The sequence below is a fragment of the Plectropomus leopardus genome, chromosome 2, assembly GCF_008729295.1.
Source record: "Plectropomus leopardus isolate mb chromosome 2, YSFRI_Pleo_2.0, whole genome shotgun sequence".
Classification (NCBI taxonomy): domain Eukaryota; kingdom Metazoa; phylum Chordata; class Actinopteri; order Perciformes; family Serranidae; genus Plectropomus; species Plectropomus leopardus.
The window spans coordinates 14,754,467-14,774,049 of record NC_056464.1 but is presented as its reverse complement, the minus strand read 5'-3'; the positions used below and the strand labels follow the sequence as shown (position 1 = coordinate 14,774,049).

Below are 19,583 nucleotides of genomic sequence, written 5' to 3'. Positions count from 1 at the left end.
GAGATCTCTGTGGTAGACCAGTCTAGATTGTGATCACATAATACTTTAGAAATTATGTAACTGTGTCAATAAGCACAAGAGAGGAGGAAATAAACTCAGACGTCAAAGTATAAAGTAATAGTCGCCTGAACGACGTGTGTTTGATAGTGTCGGGGAGTTAGTGTTTGTGACCGTGCAGTCTGTGGCTGTGACCCGAGGAGAAGGGAGCATCCACCACGGCGGCGCACGTCACGTGACCACCTTGTCTGCTCCTGGCCGAGTGAAGCGTGTTAGCAGGTAATAAAAACACTATTCTTTCAATGTTTTCCAAGTTAACTTTCTGTCTTTCAACGCGTTTAAACCATTAACTTAAGCGCGTTTTCGCTGAAATACTTGGCCGCTGGCTTCGTCGCGTTGCTCACACGGGGCTGTGAGGGATGTCTTTCGCAATTTTTCTGTTGTCTTGTTTCCCGGCGAGCAATGTCGGGATGAGATTGTGCTCCGCTGAGAGGCCTTTTTCTTTTTAGATTTAACACAGCTATGTTGTTAGCCGATTAGCCTGTTGTTAAGATGCCGAGGACAAGCCTGATATAACTGCCAACATCGTTAGAAACCCGAGGGGATCTATATGTACATGAAAGACACGAGCGAGCCAGTTAGACGATCGTTGGCTATCAACTTGGACCAGATTTAGGTAGCACCGTTAGCTAGCTTCATCCCCGCTGCATCGTTTGTTCACTATCGACGGTCTAGTGTCAGCGTTAGCATGCTGGTAGCTAACTTGAGTCTGAGCTAGCGAGGACAAAGGGACCCTAGTACCAACAGCACCAAGTCGGTCAGTGTTGTGTCGAAAACGACGCTACGAGATTTGTTTTTTTCAATATAGACATGCGGCCGTTACTAAATAGCCCCGTCAAATAAGTAACCAAAGAGCAACGGGCTAACGTTAGCATTGACTCAAAACAACACGCCGCTTCCTTAATTACCAAAATAAGCTGATGCTAATTGTCAGTTAGTTACCTGTAACCAGGTGCGTGTTAACAGGAAATAAAATTGGGGCTTGATTTGTTGGTTCGGCATGTCCAAATAAATTTAAACAATTGTGATGTGCGGAGTTACTGATTGATTGTTTTGTTATTGTTTATCTTTCACACCGTCCAGATTCATCCTATTAATGACATGTTAATATTTTATTATTTAAAGTACAGTTTACAGATGCTTTCGTAGGTTTCCTACTTCTAGAAATCTTGACATTTTTCCACAAAAATTACATTTAAAGCCATATCGTCTTTCTGCATTAGCTTTGTTCAGACCCGCAGCCAATGGCATCGGTGCATTTGCCCACGTCACTCAGGCTCTGTAAACTGGATTGCTATTGTTCTCTGACATAAAACAAATGGGTCACTGGGGATATCTGTAGTTATTATTCCAGCAATGGACACCATAGTCAAAGTTTGCATTATAAATGCACTGCAGGGTATTGTGTCATGGTGAGAGATTGAGCAATCACCTTTTTTGATGAATGAAGCCCCTGTATGTGTGTATGTACATGGTTATGTATATGGTTGTTAGATGTGTTTAATATTTGCTATGGAAAATTATAAGTGCTTGATTATGAGGTATCACACCAAATTTGCAAGATTGTTTACAGAACTCAGCTGTCAAATACACACTGGGGAGACTTCAGCATTTAACTGCAGTAGTTAAGTGTTCAGTATGTGTGTGTCTGTATAATCTTAGATACTGTAAACGATCCAGCGTATAGAGGGGATTTGGGGTCAGGGTGTGTAGTGTTTGTTCTGCCTCACACACTTTGCAGTCCGCGCTGTTTGTAAGAGGACACTGGGTCGCTCTCCCTCCTTGACCTAGATTTCCAGCAAAGCTGTTGTGTCACCAGGCCAACTGTGTCTTACAGCCTTCATAAGGGCAGTATTCATGATTGTGCAATCAGGCTTAGCTATGCTTCCAACACATACTTCTGATATTAAACATTCATTTTCTGCCACATACTCGCCCAGGCTAAAGTATTGAGGCTCTGCTGTAACAAAATTGTAAATGAACTAAATGTGTTTGTGTTTTGGACATAATCTATGGGTTTAATAACTGTTACTTGATTTCACTCACCCTTTCTTGTGCTTTGTTTCCTTTGCAGATTTTTCTATTTTGTACATACAGAGTTTTGTATATACTGTATATGATGAGCTCGCTGGGCAGCGACAAGGCCCGGGGCCCTCGGGAAAAAGCGCTGCCTGCTGCCACTCACACATCACAACCACAGAAACAGATACAGGTGAGCCACCGCAACCACATGAACATGACAAAAATGGGTGAAAACACACTTGCCAAGCCACAGAAATGTTGATACAACACACCAGCGTACACACAACTACCTTTGCCAACAAAACCACAGCGCACACATTATGCAAGGAGATCTCCTTGGTCAATATTGAAAAAGATTATTTTTAAAAAAAAATGCAGCCACATTCAATAGTGACATCTTGCCTCAGACAATGAAAACCCAGCTAACACTTTCATCCATCCTTGTAGATACACCCATACAGTCAAATGCAGTCTAGTACAACAGCTCTGCCACACATTCTTTTGTAAAGATTATACTGTTAAGCTTTTGTTAAAACATACCCAGAGGTGTTAGTTAAACAACTCTATGTTTACAGACGTCACAGAAATATGGCAGGTTAAATATTAGAAAACACCTCAACGTAATGCAGCCTTATCCAGCACCACTACAAAACTACTTCCTTAATAATAATAATCATAATCATAATAATAATAATCACAATCATAATAATGATATTAATAATAATTCTGACAGTGTTGGTTCATACTGAAGATACTTGTTTTTGTAAATGTAGAATTTATGCCTGAACGTTTATATGGGATTGCATTACATTTTACAGGTGTACCTAATAAAGTGGTCACAGACTTCTCTCTCAACCAAAGTACCCATTGTCTCTGTGTTGCAGGCTACTGCTGAACAGATCCGGCTTGCCCAGGTGATCTATGACAAGAATGATGCTGACTTTGAGGACAAAGTTAACCAGGTGAGAAAAGGCTTTGGGCGTATTTTAGCCGGGGTCAGGGCAAGCTGTCATGTTCCAGGGTTCCTGTGAATCCCTAAAAAGTCTTCATGGGCATTGACGTGTTTTATTTTGGAAGAAAATTCGAAACATTGTCTCTAACCATTAGCAGTTGATGTCAGTTTGTGTTTCTTTCCTTTAATTTTGGTCATTGTAACATTGGTCTTAAATGTCATTGTGCATGCATTAAAAAAAGTCTTACATTAACTTGCCATAAGCTGTAGGAATCCTGTGTTCTTCCATGACTCAAGTACTTTATATGGACAAGAGAAAACTGCAGTTTATGATATTATGTGTAATGCCATGATGTCATGTGGTGCAAAAGTGGTGTATTTTGTCATGACAATGTTTATTCACTACAAGAATATCTTATATGGTGTGTTTGTTGCTTTCCCCAGCTGATGGAGGTGACTGGGAAGAACCAGGATGAGTGCATGGTAGCGCTCCACGACTGCAACGAGGACGTTAGCAGAGCCATCAACTTTCTCCTGGAGAGCACTTCGGATATGGTACATGACACTGTGCTCATTAAATCTCATTTTAAACTTTTTTAAAAATTTTCTGCTATATCAATTTGCATTGTCTAATAGTGTGAATAGACTTCTTTTGAAGGTGGAATATGCAGCAGTCCTGTGCGATGAGTGTTTTTACTGTGGTATGTGAATTTGAATTTGGAAAATTAATGAGCACAGGTTAAAAACAAGAGCATGAACTGTGAACATAAGTGAGAATAATCATTTAAGCTCCAGATTTTCAGTTGCACTTGTGCTGCCACATATTAGATTGAATAGTTTTAACAGCAGACATTTTGACATGTCCCAGTAAGAAAAGCACAGGCATAATTAATAACTATAATTACGGCTGAATATCATTTATGCTGGCTGGGTCCTGGTGTTGTGCATGCTGGCTCTCTGCCAAGGCGTAAACCTCGTGCTACAAGACTTTAGACAACTCTTATTTGCTGTGCTGCTCATGCCATAAGACATTTTTTTGTCTCAGTGTTGGCATGGTGATGTGAGGGTGCACAAACTACACAACAGGTCTCAGACCAAGGCCCTGTTCTTTGTACATATTTAACAGAGTTATCCTTGTGAGAATGCTGAGAATTTGTCTTCAAAGTTAAAATTCATCTGGAAGTGTTGTCAGTGCAACAAGTCCTTAACCACAAACTTGCAAAAGTGCAGGCTTGTTTACAGTTTGCTTGATCATTACCAAAAATTGCTTCTGTATATATTAACCACAGACACAAACTTACTTTCAGATACAAATGGCTCACTTTCTTTCTTTTTTTTTTTTTTATGATGACAGAGTGTTGATATAATTCTGATTTTAGACAATTACGTGCAGGTTATTATGAAAACACATGATCTGTTGGTATAATTTTCACAATTTAGATGAGATAGACCGTGCAAAAAGACATAATTAGTCAACGATTCTGACTGTCAAAAGACAAATGGAGTCTGGATAAACAAATTAATCCACAATCTGCTCTCACATAGCCAAACTAGCTGGATGATAATAAAAAGGATTGTTATAGCGTGATTACAGTATGCTAGCGTGACACAGAGCTAGAGTTCTGCTGTGTAGTACCCTGTGTTTATGCATTGCTCTAAGCCCAATATACAATCACAGTAGTTTTGCTTATAAACACATGTAAAATGAAATCCAAGCCATTGCATGACCTGTGAAGACAGCTGTATTGATTAAAATAGAATCATATCTGTTCTATCAGAGGTGTGACAGATGAGTGAAAAACACAGCTAAGACATTCTGTGTGAGCTAAGGGTGAACATCATAGCCCTAAAATAATATCACAATCAGGACTTCAAATTAGCACCAGCCACCAACAAAATGCTGTAAGATATCCAAGTGGCTGCTAGATTTGCTTAACTCACCAGCCAAAAAACAATGCTAATCTATTGAGTGGTTGGAAGATTTTGGAATTTTGGCAAGATATGTGGGCATTTTTGCAATAATCAAAGTCTTGATTCGATATTGGCAATATTTCAACTTGTTGACGTGATAATATCATAACGTTATGCACAGCAACAACATGATTTTTTTTGGGATCATATTCAAGATTACACTGGCGTTATCACGAACAGTGAGATATGGCACAGCCCTGGTGTAAACAGCCTGACATTGGAAAAGTACAGAAGATATTTGATATCTGTTTGACCTTTTTACTTAGTGAAGAAAAGAATAAAGCAAACTGGCACATTGCTGCTCAATATTAGGTAACATGTTCAGAAAATGAACAAATGTTGTAAAAATATTATGTTATTTTGTAAATACTGGTGCAAATGAATTCAGTAAAGTAGTCTTAAGGATATCCTGAGTGTTAGCTTGCTCTTTGTAACATCAGGGTCTTTTAGCATAAAGGCACACCACTGTGCACAATTTCCCCTCTTCTGCTCAGAGAGCAAACTCAGTCAGGCTACGAAATGTCTGGCAAACACTTAAGTGTTGTTCTGCCTTTGTGTTGCGAGTCCAAGTGAGTGTCCCGACACTTCTAAAGAGTACCAGCCGGCACAGATGGCGTGGAGAGGCTGTAGGGCAGGGCAGCCAGCCAGACAGCAACCTTGATTGTGTTTTTGGTTTTGTGGAAATCCAAAAATAACAAAAAGCTGGTTTTCTCCTGTTGATGTGGAAGTCTCTGTTGTTATGGTATATGCTGCAACCCGGTGACTTCTTCTACTTCTGTTGTACTCTTCAAGATCCTAACGGTCATAAACAAAATTAAATGGTTACTGAGTGAGTTTTCTGATGCTTCAAAAGTAGATGGCAAGAGAAGAGTGACCTGCTATGTAATAAACACATCAGAATGTTGTTTTACCAGTAAATTTTGAGTTGTTTTAATATTGACTTTCTATCATTACAGGTCCTCATCTGATATTTGTTTTCTCTTACGTAACACTGCTGCTTAGTGTGCACTTCAGTACATAAGTTGGTCAAAAAATAGCTGACATCACAACTTTCCTGTAACCATTTCCAGAAGTGTTTTTATAGTGTCCTCCTGTAGTGTTTGGTAGTGCCTCTTTATCCTCTTGAACAAAATACTCTAACCTCAGAATGCCAGAGGCTACTGCAACATGATACAACTGAAATGTCAGTGAAATGTAGGCAAAGAAACTTTCTTTATTAAAAAGGACTGCCTACTTTGCTCACTGAGGCATATTGTCGGTGCTGATACCTTGTTTTATTTCTGGCTGTAGTTTTCATATTTTGTGCTCCAATTTGAATAATTCTTTCTGGTTTTTTTTTCTTCACCGTTCCTGTTCTGTGTTTAGACCTCATGGGAGACGGTCGGGAAGAAGAAGCCCCTGGTGAAGGAGGGTCCATCAGACAGCAAGGAGAACAAGGAAAACCGAGAGAAGAAAGGAGAGAGGGAGGCTAGCAAGGGCCGCGCGGCAACCAACCGTAAGGGCAGGGGGGCCAGTCGCAGTCGACCGGGTAAGGCGTCTAAACTTCACATTAACATTAATCGAGTTCATTGTCTCCCGTCTCTTCTGCAGCTTCTCAGTCATTTATCTGTTTGTTTTATTACGAAAAACTGTTACTAATGTGGTGTCTGTTTCTATTTTTCCTTGTATTTGTACAAATACAGCACGTCCAGAGGAGAATGGCGTGGAGGTGGCACCAGTGGACAGAGGTTCAGATCGAGGTCGGAGGGCTAGAGGCGGTGGCCGAGGTGAGCAGGTACACAGTACAACACTTTTCAGTCCGCTCAACACAGGATTGGATGTTGTTGACCTTTTGTGTGAATGTTACGCAGGATCTGGAGGTCGAGGTAGAGGCAGAGCACCGCCAGGGAGCCGGTTCTCAGCCCAGGGCATGGGGTATGGTGGCACCACACATACACGCACAAACTCTCAGTGATTTTCACATATTTTTAGGTGTAATTTAATTAGAACCGGAGAGTTTTTTCAGCTAGAAAAAGGAATTTTGTTTCTGACAGAAAGTCAGTTGTGTTTTTCTTGGAACTCAGTATGACATGTCTTTCCATACCCCTGCGTTTCCTCCTTAAAGGTTTTCTGTTGAAAGTCTTAAGTCACCAGTCGCATTATCATCTGAATAATAAATGTATCTCACCTCAGCCTCTACACGGCACCAGAAACCCAAAGCACAAATAATTCCTCTGTTTTCTAATAGGAGCTTTGCGTAATGAATAGTATGAATAAACATTATTACTTCATTGTTACTTTGATCTGTTCTGTAAACACAACATCTATTGGGCGTCTTTCTGTCCTGGAAGTGGGATCCCTCCTCAGGTGCTCTTTCTGAAGTTTCTACCACTTTTTTTCCCCATGTTTTTTCCCCCCTAGTTGCTTTGAGGGGTCCAAGGACAGAGGCATGTCGTAGGCTGTAAAGCCCTTTGAGGCAAATTGGGATTTTTGATAATGGGCTTCATAAATAAAATTGACTGAAATCTGTTTTTTTTTCCTTTTCTATTTGATTTTAGAAATTGCCTGGTATTACTGCTCTTTGTGATTGTGTTATTATTCCGCATATTGATCCGTTGTGTCTAAACAGAGAGCGATAGAGACGAGCAGACACACATACACACTCACGCAAGTAGGCAGACAGACAAAAACTTAGCTCTATGTGTGATAACAAAAGAGCAGAGGAGAAAATTGCTTGCTGACCAGTGTGGAGTAGGCGATAAAGAGAAAGAGAGAGCGCCAGACTACGTCAACACTGTTCCTTATTTGAAAATTATATTTTTGGTATGAAAAAGAAAGTAAAATAAAAAAAAAAAAAAAAAAAGGTACCATCGGGCATAAGAGTACCTGAATCAGTTTAAATGTGAAAGTTACTCAACTCCAGAGTGGACGCTGTTAAGTAGGATTATAATTACCTAAATCTGTCAACCCCTCCCTGCCCATTCAGTTTTTTTCAGTGTAACTAAATATACCTCTCCTTGGCTGTTCCCAGGACCTTCAATCCAGCGGACTATACCTCAGAGGCGGGGTCAGGGACCACACAAACTGAGGTGTGGGACACAGCGGCCAACAACAGCACAGATGGTACAGGTGAGCAGATACGCCACACTTCAAACTGTGATGAACAAGTACATTTAATGTATTGAGCAGATAGTACTGTTAGCTCTGTGTATTTTGTGTAAATGTACATAAGCTAGAGGCATCCTGCTTTGTGTTTATATTCTCATCCCACCTGTATTTGAACTTTCATCACTGGTTGCTCTTCAGTTACCTGGAGACATACCTTGGAAGACTGGTCAGCTGAGGACTGGAGTGAAGATGTTAGTGTGAGTTGACACAATTACAGTAGAAGTCTGTCAGTCACAATCAGATGTTTTGGTGTATAATTAAAACATTTGTGTCTCTTGTGTTTTTGTTTGTTCCTGCAGCTCTCAGAGACCAAAGTGTTCACCTCCTCATGTGCACCTGCTGCTGAGAATCACATCACACCTGGGCAAAGGTAAGTAACTGGCTTAATTGTAACATAAAACATTGGTATATGGAGGTACACACATTATTGCAGTTTATTTTAGTTTGACAACAATTACTGTGCAGCAAAATGTTTGGTATTCTAAAACTCTGTCAGTCATGGAGGAGTAACATTAATTCTGGTATATTTTTACATGCTGTAAAGTTATTGGCAATGGAAAATCAGTGCTATATACACATACAAGTATCTATTTAAAACCCATTACATTGGCAGCCTTTGATCTGGTGTCCTGCAAGCATCTTCTCATTGACTTTACCAACTGTTTCCGTGTTAGTCTGGACCTCGCCTCTCTGCTGCAGAAGCCTGTAGTTGGAGGAAGAGAACCACCCTCATCCTCTTCCTCTCAGAGTCTGGTCTTCACCAACTCCCACCACCACCACCACCACCACCACCAGCCACCGCAGCAGCAACAGCAGCCGCCCCCCAGCCGAAACGCCACCAGTAGCACAAGCTATGCTCATGCTGCTCTGGTAAAAGAAAAAAAAAAGCTCTTAATCCGAAGTTACTTTTCTCTGCACCGGTTTTTCATACACATTCCTTCATGTAATCACTTGTGAACAAACACAGAAACAAAGACTAATGATTGCACTTTCTCCTCTTGCCTGCGTCAGTCGTCAGTTCTGGGAGCTGGTTTTGGGGACTTGGGCCAGGCCAAAAGGACTCAGCCCAGCGCTGGAGCTCAGATACTGGAACAGCTGAAGGGTCCTGGCTTGGGGCCACTACCCTCATCCCAGGCCGTGGCTCCTGCCAGCACCCAAGGAAGCAACACCTCCATTGGCCGACTGCCAGGCCTAGGAGCATCTGTACCTCCACCCTCCTCATCTAGCTGGGACATCAAGGCTTCAGAATCCAACACCACCTCACTGTCCTCACAGTTCAGCCGTAAGTGTTAAGTGGGACGATCCTAGTGCAGCCACGCATTCAGGTGTTTTTGTCATATGTTTTAATGTTGACACGAAAATACGCCTTTTTAAATAAATATACTTCATCCTTTGTTTGTTTGTGTGTCTGTGACTGCAGGTGAGTTTGGCCTGCAGCCAGAGCCTTCTCTTGTGCTGAGCCAGCTGGTTCAGAGGCACACCGGCCCCTCCTTGCCTCTGGCACGCCAACCCAGTCCTCCATCGCAACAACAAGCGCCCCACGCTTCAGCCTCACCTGCTCCGCATCACACCAGCACGCCAGTACAGGCAGGCCCGATGATGGCTGCTGCTGGTGCTAAACCTCCTGCCCCTGGCGCAGGGCTGGACCCTCAGGGCAGCAGTACACCACAGCAGCAACGGGCACAGCTCAAAGGCCAGAAACGAAGGATACCTCCCACATCAAAGGTAGGGGCTTTATATTGATGGGCAGAAGTTGCAATGACAATCTGATGCACGTAAGGGTACTCTAGAACAGTGGTTCGCCACTGGTGGATCGTGATCCAAAAGTGGGTCACGTCTCTGTTCTAAATGGCCAGCAAGTGACTTGGGACTAAGTCAAGTTTGTAAAACACACTTAATAACTTAATAAAAACACACAAGTGAAGTGATTTTTCAGCACAGAGCTTTGATTTTGAAGTGTTGTTTCCTGCTGTAGAGCGAGAGGTTTTTTTTTAGTACAGCAGCCTTTTTACTGCCCTGTTCTTGGTATTATTCGCCCTATTAACATGCTTTTGTCACAAGTCTTGAGGCTTTTAGTAATTGCACTCTATTCTTGCAATCATTGTGTTCCAAGCCCACGTGTTTTTTTACAATTTGAGAAATAAAATTGATTATGTAATGGTTTTCCTATGTGCGGACTGTAAACTAATGACTAAGGAGAAAACTGGACCAGTTTTTAGGATTAGTTTTTGGGGCTTTTCTGCTTCATTTCTGATAGTGAGAGAGAGACAGGAACGGCAGGGGAGAGAGAGGTGATGGGGTGCAGCAAAGGGTCAGGGCTGTACTTGAACCTGGGCTGCTGCAGGGAGGGCACAGCCATATGACTTATAAACTTGCTTGTAACTTTGCTCATGTGTGCATTATGGCTACCTCGCATTCCCTGTGTCCATTAGGAACGATGGTCGTGCACGTCCTCAGAATTGGCATGATACGTCTGCAAGATTCAATACACACATGAATGGTAGAGGCAGTGTTGGCTTGAACCAGACAAATATTGCTATTGTCACGGCATGCTTGAGACAAAATAAGCATTTTCTACCCTGATTTGCAGTGGTCTCAAATTTAAGAATATAGTAACCCCTTTGAGTGTCCCCAGGTTTATTGTTACATCTTACAACTGGGAAGTCTTTTTGTGGTGTGAGTTATCTTTTGTAGTTCATAGGCAAGTATGTGAACAGTTCAGTTCACAATGCAGCCAGTTTTCTATGTAAATACATGGCTCAAAACCAAGTGTATTGCCTTAATGGAACGAGCTCTACCATATGAGATACCAGGGTGCCTAGCTCTGGGGTTTCAATCTTAAAGCTATGTCTTTGAAAGGTTGTTACTGCCCTGTGTTGGTCTGAGATTTTGCATCAATGCATGTATTTTAGTAAATGATGTGAATGTCTTGTCCTAAACCTGATTGTGTTCCCTCCATCCTGGCAGATCCCCTCCACAGCAGTAGAGATGCCAGGCTCGGCTGATGTCCCCGGGCTAAACCTCCAGTTCGGAGCTCTGGACTTTGGCTCGGAGTCGGCATTGCCGGAGTTTGGAGTTGTAGACAATTGTGCGAGTGCAGCATCCAGGGAGTCCACACCAGCTCCTGTCCCAGCACCACCTGCACCGGGACCAGGGACACAGAGCCAGACAAGCCTGTACTCCAAACCGCTCAGGTACTGTCACTGCTCACTGACGAGTTCCATCTCTTTAGTATATATAAAGAGATTTAGCTCTAAAATGCTACAGATCAGCCATAAAAGACATATAACCTAAGCTGTCAGTAAACAAATTCTAATAACATGTTCTTCTGACCCTGCTGTTGTCTTGCAGTGAGTCACTGGGCAGCCCTCTCTCCGTCGCCCTGCCTCTCCCCCTCTCCTCATCAGAGCCAGTATATCACTCCTCGGTGCCGTTGCCCAGCCTCACTCCCTCCTCATTAGGGACTGCTAGTTCCTCTAACCCTCCCTCATCTTCTTCGACAGCCTCCACCACCTCCTCCTCTGTACCTTCCTCCTCTCACTTCTCTACAGTGGGAGGAAGTTACGATGGGACCATGCCCCCTCACACACGACTGGCCTTTTCCCAGAGCAAAGAGGCCACAGGGCCAGTCATGGTGAGTTGAAATAGCCAACAGAATTGCTCATCCTGCCTTTAAGGGATTTTAACTTTTGCAGATGATGGAGATGAGTAATTTCTCAAATTCAAATATTTCTCACATTTCTTCAACCTGTATAAACAGTGTGACACTGAGACATTTCAGGTTGAAGCTAAATACCCCCCCAACCCCAATGTTACATCACATTGGAAAAAACTTTTAGAGAAGCTTACCAAAATTAGAATTTGGGGATTTGAATACACCAGAACACTACTGGAAAGCATAAAATACTCATTATTCACTGACACTGAGCTGCATTTTTCTTATCACCAGAATGGTCTGAATGGTGTAAGGACCTCTGCAGCTCTAGACAGTAAGTTACCGACTTCCAAATTATTTGTTCAATGTATACTTCCTATTGTAAATGTCTATCAACAGCCATCATTTTGGGGCTTGGTTGTTTTGAGACTATTGCAAATAAAAACCTTCATTTTCTTCCTCTCAGCATCATCAACATCCTCCACACCGAAGCCAGAGTCTCCGTCTCTGAACATCAGCACCAACGGTGCCTCAGCGCCCTCCTCCCACTTACCCTCCACCCTGCCTGCACACAGCTCCACAACACTCTCCAACCTGACACAGGACCTGCCCTCAGCCAGCCAGCTCAACTCACTCAACAGGTGACAAACACTCGTGGCACACTGATCACCAGCTTAACTTGGCAAAAATGAAACTTAATATTCATTGCAGTTGAATTTATAACCATGTTTGGCCATACTGAATTCTCAAGAGAGTTCAGACTAGTGGATGCCTGCAGCTGCCACTCCTATATATATATATATATATATATATATATATATATACAGTATATGCAAATGTATGTATAATTACAGTGATACTGTCTCAATGTTAAAACTGCAGTGATTGAATTGAGGAACGTAGTGGTATACAAGCTAAAATATGAATTATTTCAGTACCCCAACAGCACACTGATCATCTCTTTCCTCTGACTTCACTCTACAGCCATGTCAGCAGTCATTCCTCAGTTTCAGCTCTGGGCTCCAGCTCTCTCACTGTAAGTACCTGTCTCATTTTCCGCAAGCATTATTTCTTAAACCTACTATGTGATGACTCATTCTGTGTAATGATATGTAACCAAACACCTGACTCTGTCTAATGTAGGGTCTTCACGATGCTAGAATTTCTAACTTGATACCGATACCCAGCAAAATACTCAGTACTTAAGACCATTTTAATTACCACTGCGAAAAATGCCAAAAAATTAAGAGGCATAAATAATATTTTTAATGAAGATAAAATCAATTCAAATGACAACAATGTTTTTATGTTGCCTCAGGTAGTGCAAAAAACAATAAACCAGCAAGCCAACTGTAAGATATCAATGACAACAATGACATACATATCTACTCCGCTATAGCTCTATTTATTTTCTGTGTATCTGGTAACTTGGTACCATATTTTTGTCAGCGATTAAAAAGAGTTTGACGTATTCAGCTGCTAGTGAAGGGGGGCTGTGAGCCTGCCTGTCTGCAGTGGTGCTTGGTTGTGTGTGTAGTTGTTTGCCAGTGGAGACAGGAAGAGCGGACTGTTGCAAATGAGTATCCCATCCAGTACTAATTTATAATGTATAATTATTGGAGTATTGATTTTTTTGACAAGCATAGTTACATGCCACCTAGAGCTCCATGGTTTCAGCATTAAAAGTTTTCTTTTGCATGCTGTCATGTTGATACAATATAAGACACTGCATGCCAACTAAAATCAAAGTCACAGCCAATGAGTCAGTGAATGTTGACGCCATGAAAATATGGAGGGAAATTGATGCGTGCCATCTGGGTTTCAACACAGGGAAAAAAAAAGAAGGTTGAAGATCCCTTCTCTGCAGTATATTAGTGCCAGCACATGGGCAGTGTGTTTATGCATTGCCAAATAAAATCTGAAAAGTAATTTCAAATTGAACCGCTGTCACTCTTCCTCTCTGTCTTCAGTACACCAGTGTTGACAACAGCAGCGTGAGCTCTCTGGCTCCTTCCACTGGCTCCTACACATCATCGCAGCCCTCAGCCCTCCACTCAACCCACAACAGCAGCAACAGTAGCAGCGGCATCAGCCACCTGGCCAACATGCCCAACATGGGCAACAACATGAGCAGCACAGTTGGTGGTATCGTTGGCACCAGCGGACTTCACTCTGCTGCCATCGCCGCCAGCACAGCGCTGGGACTTGGCTCCAATGGAGCTACTGCCACGTCCAACCTCTCTGCACCGAGGACCACACCCCTGCTCTCCTCCTCCACTGGTACAAAGACACCCTCCAGACATGGAGGAATGTACATTTGTGATGGGTTGTTTTCACTCATTGTTGTGTGCTCCTGTGAAGCAAAACCTGTGGGTGTGTTGCTGTTCCTTCACATGAAAGTATATGGAGCTCATGTTTGTCATGTCATTGTGTTGTCAGGTAAAGCTCCTCCTAACTTGTCCCAGGGAGTGCCTCCTCTACTGCCCAACCAGTATATCATGGGCCCAGGGGGGCTGCTGCCAGCATACCCAGTAAGTAGCACCCAATCAGTAGCCCTTTCTTATATTGAGATCCCGCGATAGGTCCGCAATGAAAACCCTTCGTTATGCCGGCTTTGATTCTTAAACAGAACTAAACAATGGCAGCATAATATGTGTGATTTTCAGAAAGCATGCCGATGTTCTGGAAGCAAAAAAAGTGTGTCGGGCAGGATATGCAATATAACAGCATGGGCCTCTAGTGTGACTTATAACATCAGCATCAGCAGCACTTTATAAACAATAATAATGGCGTAATATGGTATGACAGTCACTTACTGTCCATGTGATATGGTAATTAATCTCACTCTCTACTCGGAGGGTGAGGAGCTCCAAAACCTCATTGTCTCCCCAATTTGCAGACATTTTCGGTTGCTGTTCTTCCTCTTTGAGTTAGCTGCTAACTGCTATCAGCTGCTTTTTAAATCTCCCTGTGGTGGGTGGCACACATAACATGTTATCAAAGCATCACACCTTTGCGCCCCTATTTGGCACTTGTACCTTTTGTAAGAAATGTGAGGCTGGATAATGCCAAGACGTACCGGCCTTGAACAGGCAGCGTAAAAGGGGCTTTATTAGGCCACATTTAAAAACTGAAAAAAATCTGCGTTCATTTGATAACATTGTGAGAGCGATCCTCGTGTACACAGATCTGCAAAAAAACAACCGAAAACGCTGTAGCATGTATGCTAGGCCAGTAGTTAGCGGTGTAACTTTGTAAAGACACACCATAGAAGAGCACCAAGCGCGGGGAAAGTGCGGCTGTGATGTCACTGTTCTCACAGGATTGCCAGTTTACATGGTGACAGGAGGGGTTGTGTTCTCAAAAGATTATACTCTGGAACCCAGTTTCAAAGGTTTGCATTTTCAGGCCCCTAAAACGCTGTTGTCGTGTGAACAAAAGGCCAAACCGCAACAAAACTGCTGTCATATAAACGGCCCCTTAGTGTGCTTGTTTTGCTTATAAATCCCATCTATTCAGTCCCATCGGATTATTGTTGAAAATTCAGTTTTTATTTCCTTAAAGAGATCTTAGTGACTGTATGTTTGTTTTTAATTTGGCACATGTAGCAGTGTTTATAGCTGACTGTACCTGTCCTTTGTGTTTCACAGCAGATCTATGGCTATGAAGACCTACATATGCTCCAGTCCAGACTGCCAATGGTGAGCCTCATCACAACGCTCTTTGCCTCTTCTCTAGTTCTTACTCCATATTTTATTATCTAGGTTTTTTTTTTTGTGACCCCTCCCCTGATCCTCTCCTGTCCCTTCAGCCCTCTTTGCAGGATTACTATGGAATCACATTCCCGGGCCCCACAGCGACTCTCTCTGGTAGAGATGGGAGCCTAGCCAACAACCCCTACTCAGGTATAACACCTTCACCTTTCCCTGGCCTAAAGAAATCCTAAAATCAAGTGTTTGGTCTCACGCAACATCTCAACTTTCTTTGTCAGGTGAAGTCACAAAGTTTGGCAGGAATGACTCCACCTCCCCAGCACCCCCCACAAGCCTGGCAGCCCCGCAGCCTCCCCAGGGCCAGAGCCAAGGACAGAGCCAGGCACAGCCTCAGCCTCCCCAGGCCCAGCCTCAGCCGCAGGGCCAGCCGCAGCACCACAGCAGTCAGCAGGCCTTTCTGCCTCCGGGCTACAGCTACACAGGCCTGCCTTACTACCCCGGGGTGCCTGGTGCCGTACCAAGTGCTGCTGCCTTCCAGTATGGCCCCACCATGTTTGTTCCTCCCGGGGGCCCGGGACCAGCCTCAGCCAAGCAGCACAGTATGGGCCTCGGCCTTGGAAACCCCTCGGCGAGCCCCTTTCAGCAGCAGACACAGCAGCAGCCCAGCGGTTACGGCCAGCACACCTTCAGCTCAGGTCAGTGAGCACACAAATTAATTTAGGTTAAAAATATTTACAGTATATTGTGTTGATTTTCTTGCATCTGCGTTAGTGCGTATTATTTGAACTCAGAAGTTTCGCTTTCTGTGTATTTCTGTTCAGGGTATGAGGAGCTGACAGCGGGGCCAGCAGGAGTGGACTACAGTAAAGGATACAACTCCTCCTCACAGGCACAAGCCAAATCTGCTGCTTCTGGGCCCGGGAAAGGTAAGAAAAAAGACTGTTTCTAATATGTCTATTTAAAATGTAAGTTTTTAAAGTCATGCGGAATAATAATGTATATATGTTGTTGCTGTCCTTCTGCTAGGCGTCTCAGTGACGTCCAGTAACTCGGGTGTGCCAGACATCAGTGGAAGTGTTTACAATAAGACCCAGGTGAGCCTCAAACACCTCCACTCCTCAGCAACCCTGTTGTCTTACTGTGTAAATAGTGTTCACACCAATAATTATATAACAAGGTTTTGAGTTGAATTTGTCCCTCATTCTCCATCTGTAGTCTTTTGATAAGCAGGGTTTCCATGCGGGGACCCCTCCTCCCTTCAGTCTGCCATCAGCACTGGGGGGTCCAGGCCCTCTGAACCCTGGAGCAGCTCCTGGAGGCTATGCACCGGCCCCATTCCTTCACATCCTGCCTCACCAGCAACCACACTCACAGCTGCTGCACCACCATCTAGCTCAGGATGGACAGGTAACACCCGTCGATGTTTTGTTACTGCTGCATAGGTTTTTACCGATTAGAGTTTCTCCGATGCTTAAAACATACGTCTTTCCATGTTCAGAGTGGTCCGAGCCAGCGTGGCCAGTCCAGCAGCCTTCAGCAGAAGAGCCAAGTCAACAAGTCGAGCTACGGCAGCTCCCCCTACTGGGCCAACTGAGATGGCTACATCTACAGTGTGTGTGTTTGTGTGTGTGAATGGACACGGGCACACAACACCACACCTGCGTATGACTGACGAGATCATAGAGGGACAAACCATTTTACAACACAAGCTAAAACACACACTACCACTCCCCTCCCCTTTGCTCTGTATATCCCCTTTTCAAATTTATGGCTGTTGTATGTAAAATATATTTATGTATGTATTTATACAGTATATATGTATTGGTAGGACATAAAATGTGGTTTTCTGCATTTTGTTTTTATTTTGAAGGACATTTTATTTCAAAAAAAAAAATGTGGAAAGACGAGAATGCTAAATCATGGAGATGAAGTTGGTGAATATACTTGAACACAAGCATCTTGTGATGTGGATTTTTTGTATGCATACATGAACTGAGAATGATGTACATAGATTCTACACATCATTTTCACGGCAAAGGCCTTTTTTTATTTTAGAAGAAATATGTTTTTGTAACTTTGGTCTCCCGCATCTGTGAATCCTTATATTGAGGGTGACTTGAGTTTATAGCTTGACTTTTCTTTTTGCCCCGTTTCCCTCCATCTGACTCTCATTCCTCTTAACTAGTTGGCTGGTTTTACCAGCCAGGCCTTGGATTTGATGTCATTTTAACATTGGTTTAATCCTTGTTGTCCAAATTAAAAGCTCTGAACAGTTTGTATGGTTCTGGCATCAATATTTTTACCAACTTTGTTTTCCTGGATTCAGATCCACTTTTCATGCACACATAGCATCATGCTAAAAAATTATAGCCAAAGCTATAATAGATATATAAAGCCAAAGCTTTCCCAGTTGTGCAATGTAGGATAGTCATGGCACAAGCAAACACTTAACGACATAATTAATATACTAAATGTCCAAATGATATCATTGTGCCAAACATGTTCAGGACACAGTCAGTATGGACGTCAGTACCTCTGAGCACAAACTAGAAAGGCCAGTCACAAGTCTTACAGGTTCAGGCATCAGTACCAATGACAACTGAATTGTAGGTAATAATATAATACCTAATGCTCAAAGATAAATGTACCAATAACTGGAACATGCAAGTATGTATAGATGGAAGCCTAAAGCACTCACTTGAGAAAAACAAAAAGTTATTTTCTGGATTAACGACATTAGCCTATTATCTCACAATTCAATCAGAAAAAAAATTCATGGGAAAAAAAGTTGTACTGTCAAATTGTCAAGCAATTTGATTGGTCGAGAGGCATTCCACGAGTGTTGACATAGATTATAACTAGCGCACTAGAATGGACTCAAAAGTAGTCAAAAATAGTCTCTTAAAGGGCTCTGATTACAACTACATCCCTGGGACTTCTAACTCGTCATGTATCACTCCGCTTCACAGGTGATTTTGATTGTTAATTAGGCCTACATTAACATCACTGTAGACTGTAGCGTAACCGACTGTTCTGGAGGCCCTTGGAGTCATTGTTTATTAGTTATGCAGTAAGGTGAACTCAGGACGCTCGGTTACATTGGCGGCAGCGGTGTTTTCCAAAAAAACTGCTGTGAGGGATTTTCTGTGGACGTGGGGAGCCGTTAGCTGTGCTGTTGTTTTTTTTAGCTTAGCTGCCTCAGTATAGCTAGCCGGCTAACCCCCGCGTGGTGCTTCAAGACTGCACAACTATGCTACGGACATTTGGCGCGGAGACGAAGAGCTTCTTAAACCCGAGACGGGGAAGTTTGACAGACGCTCGCCCAGCAGGGACTAAGGTTGACCAGCCCCCTCCCTTCATTGGCGACGGGAGCCAGAGTTTCCTCAGCTGGAGGAGGCTGTCAGCGCGAGTGCGGGAGGCGGCGGAAACTGCAGTTGTGAGCTGGTGAGAATACTTTCAACTCGAGGGACACATAATATTATTATTTCACTGCAAACACACATATAATTGTACATGTTACTAAGCAGCTGCCCTGCGTTTAACATGTAGACCCAACTAACACACAGTAGCAGGCTTGCGGGAGAAAGTTTTGTGTTGCTAGGCAACAACTATCACTTCCGGCGGCTGCATCAGAACCAAACAAACAAATCATAAACAAACAAACAAATCATAATCTGTTGTCGTGCATATCATCACGGCTGTGCTTATCGACTGAATCACAGCCACGATGATATACAGTAAAACATTACTGCCTCTTGTGTGAAAATGCTTTAGTATCTCAGAATTATTAGTTTTAATAGATTTTTTTTTTTTAAAAAGAGATCTCATTAAAACAGGAATTACAGGAATTAACTAGATTATTTTGTTTATTTGGAGAGCAAATTTTATTCTCAATGAAATATGACGCAATTCCCACTCGGGATCAATTAACTATTTCTGATTCTGAAAACTGTCAATTATTCTGAGATAAATCTTTATCCAGATAAAAAAAAAAAACCTATGTATTAGCCATTTCAGTTATTTATAAGATTGGCAACTGCTCACCCTCATGTAATTTGGGGGGAAT

General features: G+C 42.8%; 1 protein-coding gene across 1 annotated transcript; it reads left to right on the top strand.

Annotated features, from left to right (window-relative positions):
- Positions 1-201: 201 nt before the first annotated feature.
- Positions 202-17,792, top strand: ubap2a (ubiquitin associated protein 2a). The gene is made up of 27 exons (XM_042501931.1): positions 202-276; positions 2,132-2,269; positions 2,964-3,041; positions 3,476-3,586; positions 6,368-6,530; positions 6,685-6,768; positions 6,853-6,916; positions 8,013-8,110; positions 8,288-8,346; positions 8,449-8,519; positions 8,824-9,019; positions 9,161-9,431; positions 9,570-9,874; positions 11,117-11,343; positions 11,501-11,783; positions 12,099-12,138; positions 12,271-12,445; positions 12,789-12,840; positions 13,775-14,084; positions 14,244-14,335; positions 15,455-15,505; positions 15,616-15,709; positions 15,796-16,212; positions 16,339-16,443; positions 16,544-16,611; positions 16,733-16,924; positions 17,016-17,792. Exons 2-27 carry the CDS (start codon positions 2,174-2,176, stop codon positions 17,109-17,111), a joined length of 3,798 nt encoding a protein of 1,265 aa, XP_042357865.1. The 5' UTR covers positions 202-276; positions 2,132-2,173; the 3' UTR covers positions 17,112-17,792.
- Positions 17,793-19,583: the final 1,791 nt, after the last annotated feature.